Source organism: Panicum virgatum, chromosome 7N (assembly GCF_016808335.1).
Source record: "Panicum virgatum strain AP13 chromosome 7N, P.virgatum_v5, whole genome shotgun sequence".
NCBI lineage: Eukaryota > Viridiplantae > Streptophyta > Magnoliopsida > Poales > Poaceae > Panicum > Panicum virgatum.
Window position 1 is genome coordinate 17,678,045 of NC_053151.1, and position 21,372 is coordinate 17,699,416.

Consider the following 21,372-nt stretch of genomic DNA (forward strand, 5'->3'; position numbering starts at 1 on the left):
GAGCTTGGTTAGCTGCGGGTTGTCCACCCCTGGGATGCTGACCGCTAGCGACTTCTTGCTCCTCTTGATTTCTCTGATTTTGTTGTTGACGGCGGTGGCCACCCGGGGTACGGCTTGCTTGCGGAGCTGCTGATGCAGTGGCCCTGGATGGTGCACCGCATATTGAACACAAGGGGTTTTGTCATTCGAATTGTTCAACAGCATTACGGGTGAGCTGAATCATGCATTCTGTCTCCAGATTCCTTGGTAGCTGCATGAAGCAAATAGTAGCTTCTATCATCGCAGCAACAGGAGTGTTGGAAATTGCATCTGTCGTGTTGTCGAAATCCCGGTTGAGATTGTGCGGATCCATACACGCACGTTCAGCTGCTCGGATCCTGCGTTGTTCCCTGCATTGGTTCTTCCCTCTACGAGCTGTTCGCCTAGCTTTATCCTCATCTTGTGGGGCATTTGCAGTTAGATCATCCTCGAAAATCTAATATGGGGTTTCATTGGGGTCATGCTGACTAAGGGCATCCGGATCTTGCTAGTTGTGGATGGTCACAGAGATTTGGCGCTCTGGGGTATAACTGTCGAGGTCCGACCCATAGTCAGCTAGTTCAGTTCCCCCAGGTCTAGTTTCCCGTATAGGTGTGAGGGGGGTACCGTGCTGATACGGTAGGTCATTGATGCTCGCCACTTCTCGTAGGATATTGAGTAGTTCTGCGGGTGTGTAACCGTGGCAAGACTTGACTTGGAGCTTTGCCAATGCATTAATGATCAGGTCCAGATTGTCGTGGGATGACTCATCTGAATCCGAGTATACGTCGAAAATGGGTGCCTCCCAGCTGGCGGTGGCAAAAGAGTTCTTGAAGTGTGCGGTTTGATCCAAGCTAGCTTCGTGAGAGGAGTTGATGGATTTGATCATCCGCTGATAAGTAGATGATGAGTTGCACAACCCAAAGGTGGGTTGAGCGCAGAGATTCCCAATCTGAGTGGAACTCGAGTTGAAATCAATCTGAGTCTGAGTAGAACTCGAGTTGAGTTTCTGCTCGATCTCCTAGGCGAGGTTGAGAATCAGTATGCTACCAGAATTGCTTGATCCTGGGGTGGAGTTGCAGCTTTCCGACGAGATCGCCTTCGGCCCATGGGATTGGTTAGGTGGCTATCAAAGCCACCCAAACCATTGGCTACATAGACCCATGAGCCGAACACGAAGGTGATGCCTTGACGAATGTGGCCATAGAATTCACCGATGAACTCGCCGAATCCCCTACCTGGTGCGCCAGTTGTCGGTGTTTAGCTGCCAAGCTTGCTCAGGGATACCCTTAGCAGTAGGATTGTAGGCAAGGGATCGACTAGCTCTGGATCTCGATGGTGCAAGGAACACAAGGATTTAGACAGGTTCGGTCCGCGAGGTGCGTAATACCCTACATCCTCTGTGGTTTCTTGTATTGCCTTAGGTGTTGATGTGTTTTGAGGGGGTCCCTGCCCACCCTTATATACTCTGTAGGAATAGAGCTACATGAAAAGTCATAGCCGAGTACTGTTGGAGTCCTACTACAACCCGGTCGGGTAGTTTTCTTGTACTACAACTAGTTCTATGCCTATTCGGGTAGTTACAAAAGAGGTAAGGTACACCGATGCCCCTTACTCTAGAACTTTCTATGCCTATGAGCAGTTCAGCTGCCCCGGATCTGACACTAATTGGATCTTTCTATCCCCCCTTTTTTTCTTTTTTTTGGATCTTGGGGGGGCTCCTCTCTCGAGTAATGGACGGTCGCGAGGAGGAAGAAGGTGCCTAAATTTTTATAGATATTTTACAGCAGGTTGGGCGTGAACCACCTGTAGCGAAAATGGCCTCTCATGCCATATTTCAATATAATGTTTTGGCGATTGATGACACACACAACACTTGGACTAATATGATTGTTAAGATGACCATTCTTAGGCTTTTAGGTTCAAGTGATGACAAAGGGAAAATAGGCGTAGCAAGGCCGGAAGGGCCGCCTCTTCGGTCCAAGGGACAAGAATTGAAGAGACCGTGAAGAAATCAAGTCAAACCGAACAAAACAGAGACAATTTGCTATCACCGGTTAAACCGATGATGAGCCAATTGTACTCATCGGTGCAATGACTTGAAGTGAAGACAAATCAGCAAAGTACACCGGTTGAACCGACGTTGGTTTTGAGAGCGTCGGTGCAGTTGTCCAGAGACTCCATTTTTGGGGGTTTCTGAGATTACATGCATCGGTTGAACTGACGTTAGTTTTGAGAGCGTCGGTCGATTGAAGATTACATGCACCGGTTGAACCGACGTCAGTTTTGATAGCGTCGGTCGATTGATCAAGTAGCCGTTGGAAGAATGTAACGGCTAGTAGAAGGGAAAGTACACTCACCGGTTAATCCGGTGTTGGCAAAACTGGAGCGTCGGTTTAACCAGCGTTAAGGAATTTTGTCAGCTTTTCCCAACGGCTCTTTTGGGGTGTGTGGGCTATATATACTCCCAAGGCCGGGTCATTTGAGGGTGCTGGAGACCAAGGAAATATACAAGAGCCAAAGATCATCTCCAACCACCATAGAACTTCATTGTACATCATATAGGCTTAAGCACACTTGTGAGAGTGCTTAGTGCTTGTTTAGGCTTAGTTCTTGAGAGAGCAAGCTTGAGAGAAGTCTTGCTGCAACAAGCAATCCTTGTGATCCGTCGTGTGACCCTCCGACTTGGTGTGGAGTGGCAACGACACTTTGTGCGGGGGAAGAGGAGACCCCCTCCTTGGTGGAGAAGCTCCGTAGTGGATTTCGGCCGGGTGACCGAGACAGACGGTGGCGGTGCATGAGACTCGGTGTCTTGTGGGCACTTGCCTTTGCTTGCCGGCATCGCCTTGGTGGCGTAGTGCAAGACGGTGATCGGAAGAGCCTCGGTGTCCCGTGGATGTAGGCGTTTGTGCCGAGCCACGTTACATGACCGTGTCTACTCGGGAGTTTGCATCCCTCTTGCACTTACCTCTTTACTTACCACATTATGTTTCCGCATTTACTCTATCTTACATGCCTTTACTTTCCTAGTTAGTTTGTTTAGGATTGGCTATAGGTTGCAAGTATTTTGGGGTAAGTAGAGAGTAGCAAAGATAAACCTTAGTCATAACTAGCATGTATAATACGTGTTAGGTTTATCTTATGCAAGTAGATTGAGCCCTAGGTTAAAAAGCGATTAGCGACCCTATTCACCCCCTCCCCCTCTAGGGTCGGACACACCGGTGATCCTTACACCACCAATAAAAATACCATTTATAGGGACGGTTCACCCCCTGGCCGCCCCTACAAATGGATTTTTAGGGGCGGCCAGTTTGCTACAGTATCCGCAAACCATTTGTAGGAACAAATGAAATTTTTATCCGCCCCTAAAAAATTCGAGGCGTTGCTACAAATCTTTTTTGTAGTAGTGCATTCCGTAATAAGTGAGAAAGTAACGAGCTGTGAAAATCCGATCAAGCCACAAGTACAGAACAGTTGAATAGTCCCAGTTAAGAAAGCCCTATTGCCCTGGTTTCTCAACCGGGAAAGCCAATCTGGGAGTAAAGACCCTAATCTTTTGCACACAGGAATCTAGGACCAAAGAGTGTTTTCAGCCCGGGTTACGCTACCGACTGGACAGATAAAATTTTTCACAAATAAAAAAAGCATGGGACCCCAACCGTCGCCGGCTTGGCTGGCTGGCGGCAGCCGCTGACCGGTGCCCTCTCCTTCTATCCTACACAATGAGCCTCATTTCCTAAATTCTCCAATCAATCACAAACTAGCAAATTTCCCATTCAATTACAACAATTGAACTAGCATCAATCCTCAAATTAATCGTATTCAATCTTTCTCCCATTCCTCCAAACGACAGCAGCTCAGAACAATTTCATCGACAAAAAAAAAACTATCAATCTCCACCTCCAATTATAAGCTCAAGCCTCCGGCCGAGCCTCCGCGTGCCGGCCCCGTCCGAGGCCGCCCGGGCCGGCCCCACGCTGAGCTGTCCGCGCCGGGGCATGGGTTTGCTGCATCGCTACTTCCAAGGGCTGGAGGCGGCGCCCGCGTGCACCGGGGCTGGCCGCACCACCGCCCGCCGGGGTCTGGCTGAGCCTCTTCCATCCACGCGCCCCGTTCTGGTCGCGCGGCGGCCGGCAGTGGCGCCCAACCCTCTCCGCCCGCTCTGGCGGCCCCCGGCCTCCTCCCGATCACTTCTCGGTCGGAGAGAGTAAAAATGAGAGAGTGGAGTTGAGGGGAGAGACAAGAGAGAGCTGAGAGATGGGTAAGGCACCGCATCGAACTCACAGTCAATGTTCAGCTCATCTGATATCAACAAGAAACGTCATGTATATGACTAAGAAATTGTGACTGAGGACCACGGAGGTTTACCTACTTTCTTCTAATAATATGGATCCACGCGTACCGATTTGTGTGTCCCTGCTGTGTTCGGACGGAGCCAAACCGTGTGGTCCGTGGTCACTCAAGGTCAGGCCAGTCTCGTTCATAGCTTTCCTTCCCACTAGTGACCACTGACGCGTGTTCCTTTAACAAATTGATGGGCCTGATTTGGTTTGGTGGCTGGCGATTTATTTGTTGGTCTAGCTTCTTCACATGAAAGTTGCGTGACATGAAACCATCATCAGCCCACTTTCGTGGTCGTTTCGTGGTCGTGGTCTAGCATTCTTATTGTGTACTAATCAGTCAAGCACGTTCCAGGTTCCTGGAAGAAATCACTATATTTCGTTCATCGTGATATTTGGCCATCATGTCCTCCATGATCCATAAACAGTAACACACAAAATCTCTAGTAATTATTTTCTGGGCGGTATTTTATTCCTTTGCCCGAAGAAATGGTTATGCTATATTGGTCTAGGTCAGCACTGTATCCCTTCCAAATTAGAGTTCACTTTAACTTATTCAAAGTTAAACATTTATATGCTGCAGGTTAGAATCGGTCGAGGACTCCAAGAACATGAGAGCATAAGATATAGCTGAAAATAGTTGTCATATATGACAATAACGTGGTGACATATATATGTACAATAATTGTCAGCTTTTTGGTTGAAAATAACGTGATAACCTACAATTTCCTTATTGCATTCTGATAGTAGTGATAAAAATATTTCAGTCATAGTGTTTATTTCATATTAGAGAACAGTGTGAATCGATCACACAGCGTGTGGAGACTCCATATGACCATATCAAATGGTCTCCCGAAAAGGAAGATCAGTACTCCATATGACAGGTGACGATGACAACAAACTCAGCGTAATCACAAAGCATCTCGTGTGGCCAATTTGTTCCGCTCAGTTGACATACATCCTAGTGGCTGCAGTTATTTTTTGTTCGTGTATGTGCAAGCAACTTTTGTTTTGTCTGCTGTTTGCCTTGAAGTTTGTTTGACCAGTTTAAATTCTTATAAATTTTGCATTAATTAGTAGAAGGGGCCGGTCTGAGCTGGTCTGAGAGAAACTAGCAGCTATTACTACATGTTTACACATCTACTATACGGCAGCTATTTTGCATTGGTTTGAGTCTATGTGTGCTAAAAATGTGGAGGAATAAAAACAAATATATGAGAAATTGACAAAATTCCTTTGGCTTGTAGTGATTTGGTTTAATTTTTCCTCGGGTTGAACATAATCCATACCCATCCAATCAAATCCCTCATATCATCAGTTTGTTTTGTTCCATGGGTCCAAAATGCAACCAAGTTAGTGGAATATTCTCTCCAGGCCAAGGCAAGCAATACAGCCAAATCGAGGGTCCATGGTTCCATTACAAATCTTTTAATGGGGCGCTTTAATTATTTTTCATTCCGTACTTGTGTGTAAAATTGGAAATCAGACCTAGGGTACCGTTACTATGATAATTTGGTTGAACTTTACATATTTAATTTGTAATTTAGGACATTATAGCTTTCACATGATTTTTACTTTACTGGTGATTTGAACAGTTCAAAATGTTTGTGCATCTGTAACTATATATGTCGCCAATAGAATCTTCAAAATTTGATAAGATTGATGAAACAGTTGTTGATTAAATTGCAATTGAACCGCAACAAATTGACCAGGCCCAAATTATTATTCAGAACAATTGAATGAGGCAGTACACAACCACGTGAGTGGCTATACCATCTTTTGTAATATGACAAACCATTTTCACGTCGACCTAAGGATGTGGTGTTTGAGAAAACAATATTCACCTCCTTTATGCAGGCTGTGGTCAATAGAGTATATTGGCTGGATTTTTGTCCTAGTTACAACATGATGACACTAGTGAGACTGCCCATACGGCAAGTAAGGCGCTGGATATATTTGCCAAGAACGGATGGAGAAGCAAAAATAGATTTTGCTTTTGATTTCTTCTATTGTTTGCGTATACTTTTACTATTTATTTCTGATCAGCTTGTAAACTTATATTTCTGTAAAACTTTGGCTGTATGCAGATGGAGAGGCCAGAACATCTCCCGATCCTAAAAACATTGACCTGAGGTGATAGCACGGGAATGATATGGAAATTGTTACTGCATTTACGTTATGCAATGACTAGTCACGTAGATTAAGGCACTAAGAAAGCGACAGATCACTGATCACCCACCTGCTTCTACCTATAAATAATTCGTGGCTACTGAAGCTTTAGCCACAGCCATCTCAAGACACAAAGAGAAGCTCTTTCTCTGTCCGCGCGCCTCTCTCCTTCAGAACGCACATACGCAGAGCAGAGTCATGGAGGTCACACCAAACCACACTCAGACCGTGACCGGGTGGGCGGCCATGGACGAATCCGGCAAGGTTGAGCCCTTCATCTTCAAGAGAAGGTACACGCACATTTATATTTATCCATGTACACAATAATAAAACGTTCATATTCAATTCAACTATACCAATTTCTGTGTCCTCCTTGGTTTGTTCGGCAGGGAGAATGGCGTGGACGACGTCACGATCAAGGTGCAGTACTGTGGCATGTGCCACACGGATCTCCATTTCATCCAAAACGACTGGGGTATCACCATGTACCCCGTTGTCCCCGGCCACGAGATCACCGGCGTCGTCACCAAGGTTGGCAGTAACGTCTCTGGCTTCAAGGTCGGCGATCGTGTCGGTGTGGGATGCATCTCTGCGTCGTGCCTCGACTGCGAGCACTGCCACCGCTCCGAGGAGAACTACTGCGACAAGGTCACTCTCACCTACAACGGCATCTTCTGGGACGGTACCGTCACATACGGCGGCTACTCGAACATGCTCGTGGCGAACAAGCGGTTCGTCGTGCGGATCCCGGACAACCTGCCTCTGGACGCGGCAGCGCCACTACTGTGCGCGGGCATCACGGTGTACAGCCCGATGAAGCAGCACGGCATGCTGCAGTCTGGTGGGAACCTCGGCGTCATCGGTCTAGGCGGGCTCGGCCACGTCGCGGTCAAGTTCGGCAAGGCATTCGGCCTCCGCGTCACCGTCATCAGCACGTCGCCAGCCAAGGAGCGGGAGGCCAGGGAGCGCCTCAAGGCCGACGACTTCATTGTCAGCACCAACCAGAAACAGATGCAGGCACGAGCGTCAATATATAGTTCTCAATTCTGAGACATTCGCTGGAAATTTTGCAGTCAATGAAGTTAAATTAAATTTTAAAGGCCTTTAACGTGATTATTCATTTTTCATTTGCAGGCCATGGCCAGAAGCCTCGACTACATCATTGACACTGTCTCGGCGAAGCATTCGCTGGGCCCAATCTTGGAGCTGCTGAAGGTGAACGGCAAGCTTGTCCTCGTCGCGGCACCGGACCAGCCCGTCGAGCTTCCTTCTTTCCCTCTCATATTTGGTGAGCACTGCATTCATCTATCTTATTGTTTCGCTTTTGCCTGTACAGTATGGTAGCCATTATTGTCTAAAAAATATTATTATTACTAGATTTCTCGGATCTAGTTTATAATTTCAACTTAATTCTTGTGATGTGAAGTCAACTGGCCCCTAGTTGAGACTTGAGACATACTGATGAAACTGAAAGGGGTTTTCAGATCACAAGCTCTGTATAGGTGTGACACAACTAAATTTTGATGGTTTGTCACGATGCCTGCAGGGAAGAGGACAGTGAGTGGGAGCATGACGGGAGGGCTGAAGGAGACGAAGGAGATGCTGGACCTGTGCGGCGAGCACAACATCACCTGCGACATCGAGCTCGTCTCGACAGACAGGATCAACGAGGCGCTGGCACGGCTGGCGCGCAACGACGTCCGATACCGCTTCGTGATCAACATCGGGGGCAATTCAAAGCTCTAGTTGGTGTTTGCTGTGCCGTCGCATCATCAGCAGCATATTGGAGCAGTAAAAAAGTCAGATGAGAAGACAAGTGTATGGTGGAGCTGCGTGATGATGTGCGCGACATTGGAGGATGGCTTTATTGTTCGCGCGGTGGTCGTATATTCCATCCCTGTTTGATGTATGTTTAAAGCTCTAGGATGCCATTGCTTGGAGCAAATTTATACAAACTTGGTTGTTTTCAACTTATTATTGGAAGGATAATGCGTGGGTTTGTGTCCACATCAATCCATTGAGATACTTTTCTTAGATATTGTTATCTATCACTCACTTACCCGCTCGGACAAGATTTTCGGAAATTCTAGGGCAAGGATGTCCGATGCGTCGGACACCCTTCCCACCGTCGCCGCCACCGCCTGCTCCTATTGGCAGCGCTCGCCTCCGCGTGGGCCCCGCTAGCCTGCTCCCACCCACTAGTAGAAATGTAATTTTCCATGACAAATCGGTTTCGTCATAGTAGAAGCCAAATACGTCATAAATAAATTTTTGTGACGAATTTATGACGAAATTGCCTTTATCAAAAATAGAGCGTCAAGTTTGTTTGATTAAGACAAGAATTTTGTCATAGCACTCGTTTCATCCATGACGACAGTACCCGCATCGTAAAACAGTTTCTAGGTCATACGAATGACGTTGAATGGTCGACGTGGCATTGTCCACGCTGGACAATGACGTGTCCACCAACAAGGGTCCAGCGTGGATGACACCTCACAGGCCACATGTCCACGTGTCAACATGAGATCGTGCCGCATGTTGTCGTGCAATCGCACCACATGTCAAAACATTACTACGCAATGTATCCACATGCTAAAGCTCCACGTGTCACTATGTGATCGCTCCATAATTGCACCACGTGTCTCTGTGCAATTGGTCCACGTGGTAGCCGTTTTTTCACATATTTTTTCTATGCGTACACAGAATTCATACAAGCAAAATCAAGAACCACACAGTAGGACAATTCGTCGTAAAATCGTCACAAAACACATAGAAAAATTCTGACATAATTTCACCATACTGACATAAACTTGTTCATCACAAACGCATACTGACATCTGTTCATCACAACACCGCCATCACAAACATATATTGACATCAGATCATCACAACAACGTACTGACATAAGTTCATCACAACCACAAACATCAGGTCCCAAAATTAGAGGCATTCCTCCATCAACTTCAGGTGGTCAAGGCTGAGAGAAGTTACCAGCAGAGTTCAACATCAAGATACGCTTAAGGAGCTAGTTGTTCTCTTATTGTTGTTTCTTGAACTCCTCCAACTCCTTTTGCGTCTGCAGCAACACTTGGTCCTGGTCTTCACTCTTCTTCTTCACTACATCAACTTGCTCATGGAGATCAGTGGCCACTTGGTTTGCAGCAGCGAGTTGTTCTTTAAGGGCCTTTTTCAGCCAAAGTCTCTGATTTCTTGGATTTAACAGGAACACCAGTATTCTTCAGAAATGTGTTGTTTGAGGTATTTTCAGAGAGCACCTTGGAAACAACCTGAGCACTAGGCATTGGTGCCTGCCCATCATCAGCAGATTCTGTTCGCATGCTTTCCATAGCAGCCTGCAAAGTTCAAGTATTTCATCAGCTCATTCAATAGAAAAAGGCCAAGAAACCTGGTGTGGAAAAATAAAAAGGGAACAACAACAGATTGAAAATCCATATATTTTAGTGTGTTATTTATCCATGTCCTAGGTGAAGCTAGAACAATTCAATTACTAATACAATCAATATATGTCAAGTAGTGTAGCTAGCCTTTCAACTATATAACTAACAACAACAGAGCAAGCAAATATTGTTCTTCTAACATATTGGACAGATCCATATTATTCTATTATTCTAAAATATTGTTTTATTGTTCTTCTAACATATAGAACACCTGCTCTGAATATTGTTCAATTGAAGTAAAAATGGACATTACAGGTTCATTGGATGGAAAAAGGACAAAAAGTAAAATCCCAAAATTCCTTCAAATTTGAGGATTTAGTTCAATGGTGATAGTGTCAAGTTATATTTGCACAACAATAAGCATGAGCACCAGAAATGAAAAAAATATAAATTTCATCATGCATATACAAGATAGAAAATAAATAGTCCATCCTACATACACTAATCAACCACATTCTGCACAGATTTTTCCAAGCCTATATAAATCTGTTTGTCTTGCATGAAAAACATTTTGAGCATAATAGGAACTTACAGATGCTTGTCTTGCGGTCACACTCATACCCTTTTTGCGACTGGTATGGCAGACCGTAAATGCTTCAATCGCATCAACATCTTATTCAGCAACGTCATCAAGTTTAGCACCTTTTTTTTTGTTCTGTGACTGTTTCAGTATTGAAATAGAAGTTATCAAAATTAGTATTCCAAACATCAAATAGTGTATGAAGTAATGGAAAGAGAACAATAATATTCCAAGCATCATGACAACATTATTAGCTAAGCATTGTCACAACGTTATCAGTCAAGCAAAAGCAAAACAAGATGTCTCATGTCAGTTACATATGAGTATAATTGTGCGACATAGCTACGAGATCATGTAGTCTAAGGAAATTTTACATTACCACGGTTCTTTGAGTTCTACTTAGAGATTGCCTGCAGGGGATGTTTATGTTAGACTCGTAGCAAGAAAATGTAAATGCGATGTGGTAAGATAGCATGCAGACCTGGTTCTTTTGGATCTGACCACTTTGCAACAAGTTGACACCACTCTGCATCAGTCATGCACTACTACAGCGGCCCCCATCACCGCCGGTTTGGGGGGCGTTGGATTTAAGTCGATGGTGATAAGAGGGGTCATCACCGCCGGTTTCAAAACCAGCGGTGATAAGAAGGCTCATCACCGCCGGTTCATAAACCGTTGGTGATGAGTGCACCCACTGTTGGTGATGAGTGCTCATCACCGCCGGTTTGTGGATGGAACCGGCAGTGAAGACCATTTTCCCAACAAAAAAAATATATTCATATAATAGTATTGCACCATTTGTACAACATATATAATATATAATTATAGTAGCAGAATTCAATCATATGAGAACATGAGCCCTATAGTGCTACGAGCGACTGAAATGCATGACAGCAAAAACTATTGATACAAAGAATCACAGGATCGAAGATGTAAAGATGTTTTTAAAATATTCTACTTAAATTGATCACGTAGATCACAATCTCTAATCATTCCACTGCAACAAACTGCTACTGAGTAATAAATAGGCACTTGACTTTTCATTTTTCCCTTAGCTATGGTTTGGACTCTAGATCCAAAATTTCCACCTGCAAAAGAGAATGCATAATGCAATTAATGAGGAAAGCGCTTGTACATACAGTCTAATACAAAACAGAGCTTGTCTTACATTTAACAAGAAAAGGCATTATATTTCACAGCCATATTCTGTTAAAAACTGTAACACATTTGGAAAGAAACAGATAAATTGAATAATGTGCAGCAGCATGGGCAGTCTTGCATATGCCAAAAGGTTAGGCAGGCACATTGTATTTAAAAATAAGGCAGCCACCTTGGTAACATGGCTATCACCACACATTTTTTTAACATCATCTGCACATAGTGCATATAGCAATTGTATCTAAACACTATAAAGCATCACACATGTTCCTTAAGACCTCAACTACATCGTCAATGATTCAATCTAGTAAACTTCTTATAGCAAGAAAATCAGAACAAAGGTTTGTAGGCTTGCAAGCAAATGAGAATATGTATTCAGCATTTCAAAAGCCTCAAACTGAAGATGCCAAATGCACTTGAAATTCACAGCCATCATGTATCAGCAACACATTGGATGGTATTTCCAAATTACACATAACCAAGGTAGTAAGCTATCTTTCATGTAATCAGAGGAACCATTTTGTAATTAACTTCTACTAACTGAATATAATGTGAGAGGTTTATGAGAAGTAAAATCAATCAAATACAGGACTTCAGTCCTTGAGACTAAATAGAACACTAATTTCTAGCTGGTTGGTGAGTCAAAAGCATCTACAGATGATATTATTCTTTAATTAGCCAAAAAGTCAATGGATTAGTAATTCGTATTGATAGGCAGCCTATACAACTGATGCTCCTTCTTTAAGGCGATAGAGTAGCACCACATTAGTAGAAGACTGAACCAAGCAAAGCAGGAATGGTAAACCTACCCTTGCAATGTGCTGTATTTGCACACAAGAGAAGGCAGCAACAGCTCCAAGCTCTAATCAGCAGCACCAAATAATCTGTCAGTTCTTCCTACAGGAGAAACAATACTGGTAAGCCTGAAGCAACTATAGACGACACTATTGTTCAATTTGCAAAGAAACTAACATGCCTTTTCTGCTGTCCATTTATCAGGAAAACAATATGTAACTTTAGTTCTTCCTATGTTAGTAAGTAATATCACATAAGTAAATAGCAAAGCCCATTTCTCCCAAAACGATTAGCACATAGATCATACGTCGATTGAAACCATTTGTTTTGCTAACAGCAAATGTGAACTTGGTTGCCATGCGGAAGAACTTTGTCCTGCAGGGGGGGGGGGGATTCTCTGAATCCTGAAAGTTAGGCAATTCAGCACCACGCAGCTCCTCAATTATCATCCAGCATGGCATTTCGAGCAAAATACCCAACGCCCACCCCTCAATTACACAAATGCATTCGCAGCTAGCACCCAGCATCAAACAAAAAACTCTAAGAGAAGGGAGGGGAACAAGCGTTATCTTCTCATGTTTGAACCGCGTGCAGCGCCACCACTCCGTGCAGCGCCGCGCCCGGACGGCCGCTGCTCCCCGCCGCCGCCGCGCTAGCTGCGCAGCGCCGCGCGCCGCCGCATCCGCACCCCCGTGTGGCACGGGAGGAGAGACAGGGAGGGGAGGGGATCTGTACGCCGCGCGGCACTGGAGGAGAGGCGTGAAGAGGAGGGGCCCCGTGGAGGAAGAAGGAAGAGATGGGGAGGGGAGGGGAGGGGAGGGAAGGGAGGATGACACGGGAGAGAGAGGGAGATGGGTGAAGAAGAGGGAGATAGACGGGGAGAGAGATTAGATAAGAAAAAAAATAGCCATCACCACCGGTTCGTGTTACGACCCGGCGGTGATGCTCAAAAATCTATCACCGTAATACGATTCGGCGGTGATGAATGGTCATCACCGCCAGGTTTATTTAGAACCGGCGGTGATATATTATCACCATCAGTTTGTTTTAAACTAGCGGTGATGGACCGTTTGCAATGACCATATCTGTAGTAGTGATGAAACTAATAAGAGAGGTTGTCCTGATCTCCTTTGCAGGAACACCATTGAAGTAGGTCTGCTTCAAGACATACCTTCTCTGCCGTATCCCAGACTGGAATACACTACCACATGCATCTTTCGTCGGCTTGTCATTTGAGTTAATTGCCAACCTCCCCTAGCAAAGAAGGAATAGTGTTCAATGTCTAGAATGAGTTTCAAGAGCAATAGTGTTCAACGTAATTCAAGAGTGAAAGTGCACTTACAACTAGCTTGTCCACAAAGTGATCAAACTGTTCAGTTTCCTTTTTGTATTCCTTCCAATGGGTGAAGATAGGCACACGAGACTTGACGATAACACTAGCCTCAGAAGCAAATTTGGCAGCTTGAATAGGTTCTCTAGGCCTTTTCTTCCCCTCGTCAACTTTAATAGACAACCTCTGTCCCATTGCTCTTGTCATGTTGTCAAGCAAAACCCCCCATGTTGCTGGCCTTGGATTCCTCGGGCCTCTTCGTCTAGGCACTACAAAATTTGTATAGTGATTGTTAGCATTCATCAAATATTGATAAAGATACAGGTTTTGCTGTTGCTAGCATGTACTGATTATTAGCATGTATCCATAACTAACCTTCATTCTTGGAGGGGTCGGAGGGGTTCTGCTGTTCGCTCTCCATGGGCTGGTTTTGCTGTCCTCTCTTCTTCAAGGTGATCACCATCTGGATAAGACCAGTCCACCATAGGGCTAGTGGGCCTATTCACATCTTCAGCGATATGCTCTTCTTCCGCTTGAGGCACTTCTTCTGCTTGGACTGGTTTTGAGCTCTGTTTTCTTCTTGTAGAGACACCTTGAGGCACCTCTGATAGTTCATTTGGCCTCACTCTCTTGGATTGCCTTCTTGGAGCCATGTAGGTCTTGTCCTTGGTCCTCTTGGTACAACCCTTCTTCCTTCTGGTTCCTCTAGAAAGCTAAAGTAGAGAAAAAAGACTTGTGAGCATGAGAATAAATTAGCAAGAACAACAATTAAGTGCATAAGAACATATGTACCCCCCCCAGCCAAGATAAAACATGCACCTTGATCGCCAGAGGTACTGGTTCCTCGTCTAACTCCGCACCAGCGCCTCCCCCAACCCCCTCTTCTGCTTCACTGAAGTACTCTTCATCCAAAACATCACCTCCCCCATCCCCCACCTCTGCTTTAGGGAGGTACTCTTCATCCAAATGATCACACTTCCTTGATTTTTTTGCCTTTGGAATTTTTCTTGACAATTTTATATAACATAGTCCTAACTCAGTGAGTCCAAGTTCTTTCATCCTTCTAATATTGTCCAAGATCATTGCTTCACGTTTGGACTCATATGTGCTTATTTTTTTGGCTTACAAATGTGAACATTTTTGAACAATTAGAATAGTAGACAGTTACAGTGCAAAAGAGGAACATTACAATAGTAGGCAATTACAATGGAAATGAGGACTGAACATAGTACAATTACAATGTTGTTTACAAAACTCTTCAGTATGCTTAGTCGTCGTTCTATGGGGTACATCCAGCCATATTGTACAGGGCCTCTAAGCAGTGCCTCATCACCAAGATGAATAGACAAATGCACCATCACAGTAAAGAATGTTGGTGGGAAGATTTTCTCAAGCTTGCACAGGATCACTAGGATATCTTGTTTTAGACGTTGGATAACATCTTTCCTCAAATTTCTACTACACAATTCCCTAAAGAATTTCCCAAGTTCTGGAACGGCTTCGTATACCTCCTTGTCCACAAGTCCTCTTAAGCCTACAGGTAGGATCCTTTGCAGAAGGATATGGCATGAATGAGTTTTCAAACTCCCTGCAAACTTTGTGTCATCTTCAATAAAATATTTTGCTAGGTTGACCGCATATCCATCCGGAAACTTGACGCCTGTTAGGAACTAACAAAATTCTTTTTTTTTTGCATATGGCATCAACACATAGGGAGCTTGGGGCAGTACAACTTTCATCGCAATAAGTACATGCATAATAACCTTTTGTAGTTCGGCCTGACATGGTGCTCAGAGCTGGAAAGTCATGTATGCACCAAAGCACAACTGCATGAAGATTGAACTTTGTACCACTGGCTGCATCATATGTACTAACACCACTCCATAATTCAAGCATTTCCTCTATTAGAGGCTATAAGAACAAATCAAAATCCTTTCCCAGAGATTTTGGACCTGGGATCAGCAAGGACATGAAGCAGTTTGATAGGTTCACACATTCCCATGGTGGTAGGTTCAAGGGTGTCACAAGGACAGGCCACATGCTATATGTTGTGCTCAACTTGCCAAATTGATTGAAACCATCTGTAGCCACAGCAAGTCTCAAATTCCTTGCATCCCTTGCAATTGCTGGATACTTGGAGTCAAAGTGTTTCCATGCCTACCCATCCGATGGATGGCTTAGTTCATTATCAACTGGTGTCCGCTTTTTCTTGTGCCACTGGGTATCCTCAGCTGTTTTGCTAGACCCAAACATCCTCTACAACCTTGGTATAAGTAGAAAATGCCTCAAAACCTTATGAGGAACACGCTTGCCATCCTTGTCCTCCCATCTAGATTCATAGCATTTTGGGCACACATCCATTTTGGCGTAGCGCTTCCGGAACAGCACACAATTATTCTTGCACACATGGATCTTGTCATATCCAAGGCCCAATTCACGGAGATATTTCTTTGCCTCATCATACGATTCAGGCAATTGGCTCTGAGGGAATGTTGAGGAGAGCAGCTTCAATAATGTATTAAATCTCGTATTGCTGATTTGATATTGGGACTTTATACGGAGCATAGCCTAGTGGGGATGGGCACTTGTAGCCTATGGTCCGCCACCCGCCACTGCAGAACTAATATATTTGCGAATGCTTACAAAGGCAAGCATAGCCTAGTGGTATGGGCGCTTGTTGCCATACGAGAGGTCATGGGTTCGAGCCGCAGCTTTTGTGTTATTTTTTGTGCTAATGCATGCATGCAACATTTATCCTTCATTCATAATGCTCCCATTTACACATATCACTATTAGCATTGAAATGACCCTTGGTATTTGACAGATTAATTAGATTTTATTATGCCATTGGCCTAGTTAATCTAACAATCCCCACCAAATACCAAGGGTTATGTAAAATCTCTTTGTTCCACTGTTATTTTAATATATCGGTGTTTCGATGGAGACCTGGTTAGGGTTGAACATCCACCTAGAGCATAAGCTATACTTGCCCACAACTGAACAATGGACTATGCCTTGAATTGATAGTTTTGTGCGAACTAGTTTCACTCAAACTATTAACTGATACTTGGCTGCAAAGTGCATCCCCTCTATTTGGAGCATATAAGTCGTACTCCAGTGCCTTTCATGAGTCTCTAGAGATTACCCGATCTCATAGACTGTGACTAGAAGTCGAACTCATATAGGTGTGTTCCTTATAGAATGTTCTGTAGGACAATATCCCTGCTTTAAGCAAGCCACTCGATCACATTAAGGAATTAACCATCCTGCCATAAAGCATAGGAGAAACGTGCATCTCAAACGATCTGGACCTTATTACAAGGGATCTCTCCATCAGTCAACCACTAGCTTGTTTCACCATTCTACTTCACGGGATCTCCGCTCACATAGGACAGGTTACTGCTATGGAATGACTTCTCAAGTGGGACTCAGGCCCATTTCCCTCGATGCACCTTCTATCACATTACGCGATAGATCCTTAGTAAACTGATCTGCCAGATTTTTAGATGTATGGACGTAGTCCAACGCAATTACTCTGGAGTTTCTTAGTTTTCTGATAGATTTTAACCGCCTTTTCACATGTCTTGTTGACTTTATGTTATCCTTCGAACTGTTCACCTTGATTATCACTGTCTGATTATCATAGTTCATAGAAATAGCCGGTAGTAATTTCTCGACAACCAGTAAATCCATAAGGAGTTCACGAAGCCACTCAGCCTCAACTGTGGCAGTATCTAATTCTGTGAGTTCTTCTTTCATTATTGACCTCGTTAAGAAGACTTCCATGAAACAGTGCCACCTCCAAGTGAGAACACATATCCACTTGTGGCATAAATCTCATCAGCATCAGATATCTAGTTTGCATCACAATAACCCTCCAGTACCCTCGGATAACAGGTAGAGTGAATGTCATAACTCATAGTACCTTTCAGATAGCGCAATACCCTCTCAAGAGCACGCCAGTGATCATCTCCCGGATTAGAAAAAATCGACTAAGTTTGCTCACGGCAAACAAGATGTCAGGCCTCATTGCACTAGGCAAGTACATGAGAGAGCCAATAATTTGTGAATATTTCAATTGATCTCGTGCTATTTTCTGTTTTTTTTTCCTCAATAGCACACTCGGATCATAAGGAGTTGGAGAAAATGTGCAATCACTATATCAAAAGCGATTCAGTATCTTTTCCACGTAGTGGGATTGCACAAGAGTAACCCCACCATTTCCTTCTCTTAATAGCTTTATGTTAAGAATAACATCAGCCTCTCCCAAATCTTCCATTTCAAAGTTACTAGACAAAAAGTATTTCACTTCCTCGATCACATTAATATTATTTCCAAATATTAGTATATCATCTACATATAAGCACAAGATCACACCTTCTCCCTCACCATATCGATAATAAACACTTTTATCAGCTTCATTCACAACAAAGCCAGTAGATGTGAAAGTCTTATCAAACTTTCCGTGCCACTGCTTAGGCGCTTGCTTCAGACTATACAAAGATTTCAATAACTTACACACCTTTCCTTCTTGACCATTTGCTACAAAACCATCAGGCTGATCCATATAGATCTCTTCCTTAAGCTCTCCATTTAGGAAAGTTGTCTTAATGTCCATTTGATGAATGAGAAGACCATGTGAGGCAGCCATGGAAAGTAGCACTCGTATGGTCATCATGCGGGCAACTAGTGAATAAGTATCAAAATAATCTTCGCCTTGCTTTTGGGTGTAACCCTTGGTCACAAGCCATGCCTTGTACTTCTTAATAGTACCATCAGGCCTAAGCTTTTTCTTGAACACCCATTTACATCCAACAGGTTTGCACCCGAAAGGATGATCAACAACTTCCCAAGTACCATTAGACATATTGAATCCATCTCACTTCGCACTGCTTCCTTACAATAGTCAGTGTCAGGAGAGAAGTATGTCTCATCAATGGTTTTTGGTGTGTCATCCACAAGGTACACAATGAAATCATCACCAAAAGACTTTGCAGTCTTTTGTCTCTTGCTCCTCCTAGGAGCCTTATTGTCATCCTCCTCCGAATTTTCCACATGGGTTTCAATATCAGCGTGTGTTACCAGTTCATGTGTCAAAGGTGGCAAAAGATATTTCATGACGCTTGTAAATGAATGCACTAGATTTTGTTATGTGCCAAAAGATATCAGCGTGCTAGGAGAATCCATAGTGGATACATATGTGACGATGTCCACTGGTAAAGAGAAGTGGGATGCACTAGAGGCTAAATATGGAGCCTCTGACGCCGGTAGCGAGTTGTATGTCATGGAGCAGTTTCATGACTACAGAATGGTTGAGGACCGTTCTGTAGTAGAACAAGCTCATGATATACAAACACTGGTGAAAGAACTCGAGAATTTTGGTTGTGTGCTGCCGGAGAAGTTTGTGGCGGGTTGCATAATTGCTAAGCTGCCACAAACTTGGACATATTTTGCTACTTCTCTGAAACATAAGAGACAAGAGTTTGGCATTGCCGATCTCATTTGATCTTTGGATGTTGAAGAGAAGGCGAGAGCCAAAGATGTCTGCTGCAAGAAAATTGTTGAGGTAAATTCTAGTGCCCATGTGGTACACAAAGGTCCTCAAAATTCTCACAAGAAGAAATTCAACAAGAGCTCAAACAAAGGAACACCACCCCTTTTAAGAAGAAGAAGAATTAACAGAACTAAGGAAAGGCAAGTGCTATACTTGTGGTGTCGAGGGACACTACGCCGCAGAATGCGAGAAGAGCATGTATAGGCCAAAGAAATCTGCAACCATGATTGAGGCTGATGGAGGAACATCGGGGTATGGTAATTTATTACCTTTCAATTTGTCATACACCTGATTGGTGGATTGATCCGGTGCCAATATTCATGTGTGTGCTGATATTTCTTTGTTTTCTTCTTATCAGGTCGGGAGGACTTCCTCCTTATTGATGGGAAATGGAGCGCGTGCGGTTGTTTGTGGTGTTGGTACGGTCGATCTGAAGCTTACTTCGGGAAAGACCGTGCAACTGAAGAACATGTAGCATGCCCCCTCAATAAGGAAGAATTTAATTAGTCGTTCCTTGTTCTGTCGAGATGGCTATAAACTTGTATTTGAGTCCAATAAGTGTATTCTGTCTAAATATGGAATTTTTATTGGTAAAGGCTATGAGAGCAGAGGCTTGTTCTGCTTGTCTTTATCGGATGCTTGTTTTAATTCTGTGAGCCATGACACGGAGACAAATATTTGGCATTCGTGTTTATGTCATATAAAGTTTGGTTTTATGACACGCTTAGCTGGTATGAATTTAATCCTGAATTTAATTTGGTCAAAGGTTCTAAATGCCATGTATGTGTACAATCAAAGCAACCTTGTAAGCCTCACAAGGCTACTTGGCGAGAAACTTGGTACCATTAGAACTAATTCATTCTAATTTGTGCGAAATGAATGGCGAGTTAACCAAAGGACGGCAATCACATTTTTGGATTGTTAGAAATTTAGCTAATTTCAGTGGCAATTTAATCAAGAAAAATATAATCAACATGTTTGTGACATCAGATATATGCATATGTGATCTAAATGTGATTAGCATATAGATGATACTAATTATCATAAGAGAAATATACCTAGCGGCAGAGCCGGATGCACTAGTCGACATAGTGCTTGTTAATGTAGTCATCCCGCTCGATGCAGTGCAGAAAGGAAGCAGTGCCGATCAACAACGAGACTCCGCAAAGAAGATGATCGTCACCGACACCCCCAAGAAGGAGAGGACGAAGCGAGTAGTCGTGTCGCTTGCGGACACTCTCCCAAAAACGTGATGGCTGGCCTTCACCCGAGCTGGTGAACTCACAGACAGCAGCGTTCCGGAGGCCTACTCTTTCAGTGCTTGTGCGCGCAAGAACTAGAACGGGGATGCAGGAACTCAACACAACAGTGGAGAAGCTCTTGCCTCTTGATTGTGTATGTGTGTGTCAAATGCAGCAATTACTCAACATTAAAGCATACATTGGCACACAACACACCTCCATTTTATAGTCACGTAGGGAGATAAAAAGGCATTAAACAAAACATTTCATGCATGACCTTTCACTAGTGCAACGGAAGCCACTAGCTCTTATGTGCATTAATGTTGCATGCACCTAATGGCTTGCAACGCATGCACGTATGCACCAATTGACTCCATATATAGCTACCAACGCTAATGCATGCATGCAACATTTATCCTCCATTCATAATGCACCCATTTACATATATCACAATTAGCATTGAAATGACCCTTGGTATTTAACAGATTAATTAGATTTTATTATGCCATGGGCCTAATTAATCTAACAGTAGTGACCAGGTCAACCCCCCGCCCGCTGGCTGCGGCCACGGCGGCATGGGGGCAGCGGAGTTCTGGGCTCGCACAGGCGCGGGCAAAGAGCTAGCCCAGCGGCGGCACGAACTGTGGCGGAGCTCCAGCTCGCCCTGCCGGTAGTGTAGCCCGGTGGCGGCGAAGCACAAGCTTGCCCGGCTAGTGGCGCCGCGGAGCTCGAGCTTACCCTACCTACAGCACGACCCCTCGGCGAAGTTCCGGGGTGGCGGCGCACCAG

At 44.1% G+C, this 21,372-nt stretch overlaps 1 protein-coding gene and 2 long non-coding RNA genes across 3 annotated transcripts; 1 reads left to right on the top strand and 2 right to left on the bottom strand.

The window, feature by feature from the left end:
* The first annotated feature begins 6,647 nt into the window (after positions 1 to 6,647).
* On the top strand, positions 6,648 to 8,532 carry LOC120683811 (probable cinnamyl alcohol dehydrogenase 6). The gene is made up of 4 exons (XM_039965901.1): positions 6,648 to 6,817; positions 6,917 to 7,544; positions 7,662 to 7,815; positions 8,074 to 8,532. Exons 1-4 carry the CDS (start codon positions 6,726 to 6,728, stop codon positions 8,271 to 8,273), a joined length of 1,074 nt encoding a protein of 357 aa, XP_039821835.1. The 5' UTR covers positions 6,648 to 6,725; the 3' UTR covers positions 8,274 to 8,532.
* Positions 8,533 to 9,297: 765 nt separating this feature from the next.
* Positions 9,298 to 11,096, bottom strand: LOC120684055. Its single transcript, XR_005679052.1, has 2 exons — positions 10,518 to 11,096; positions 9,298 to 9,880 (listed from the first exon to the last, which is right to left on the bottom strand). It is a non-coding gene; the product is annotated as an uncharacterized LOC120684055 (long non-coding RNA).
* A 206-nt stretch (positions 11,097 to 11,302) lies between these two features.
* On the bottom strand, positions 11,303 to 13,230 carry LOC120684056. The gene is made up of 2 exons (XR_005679053.1): positions 12,473 to 13,230; positions 11,303 to 11,593 (listed from the first exon to the last, which is right to left on the bottom strand). It is a non-coding gene; the product is annotated as an uncharacterized LOC120684056 (long non-coding RNA).
* Positions 13,231 to 21,372: the final 8,142 nt, after the last annotated feature.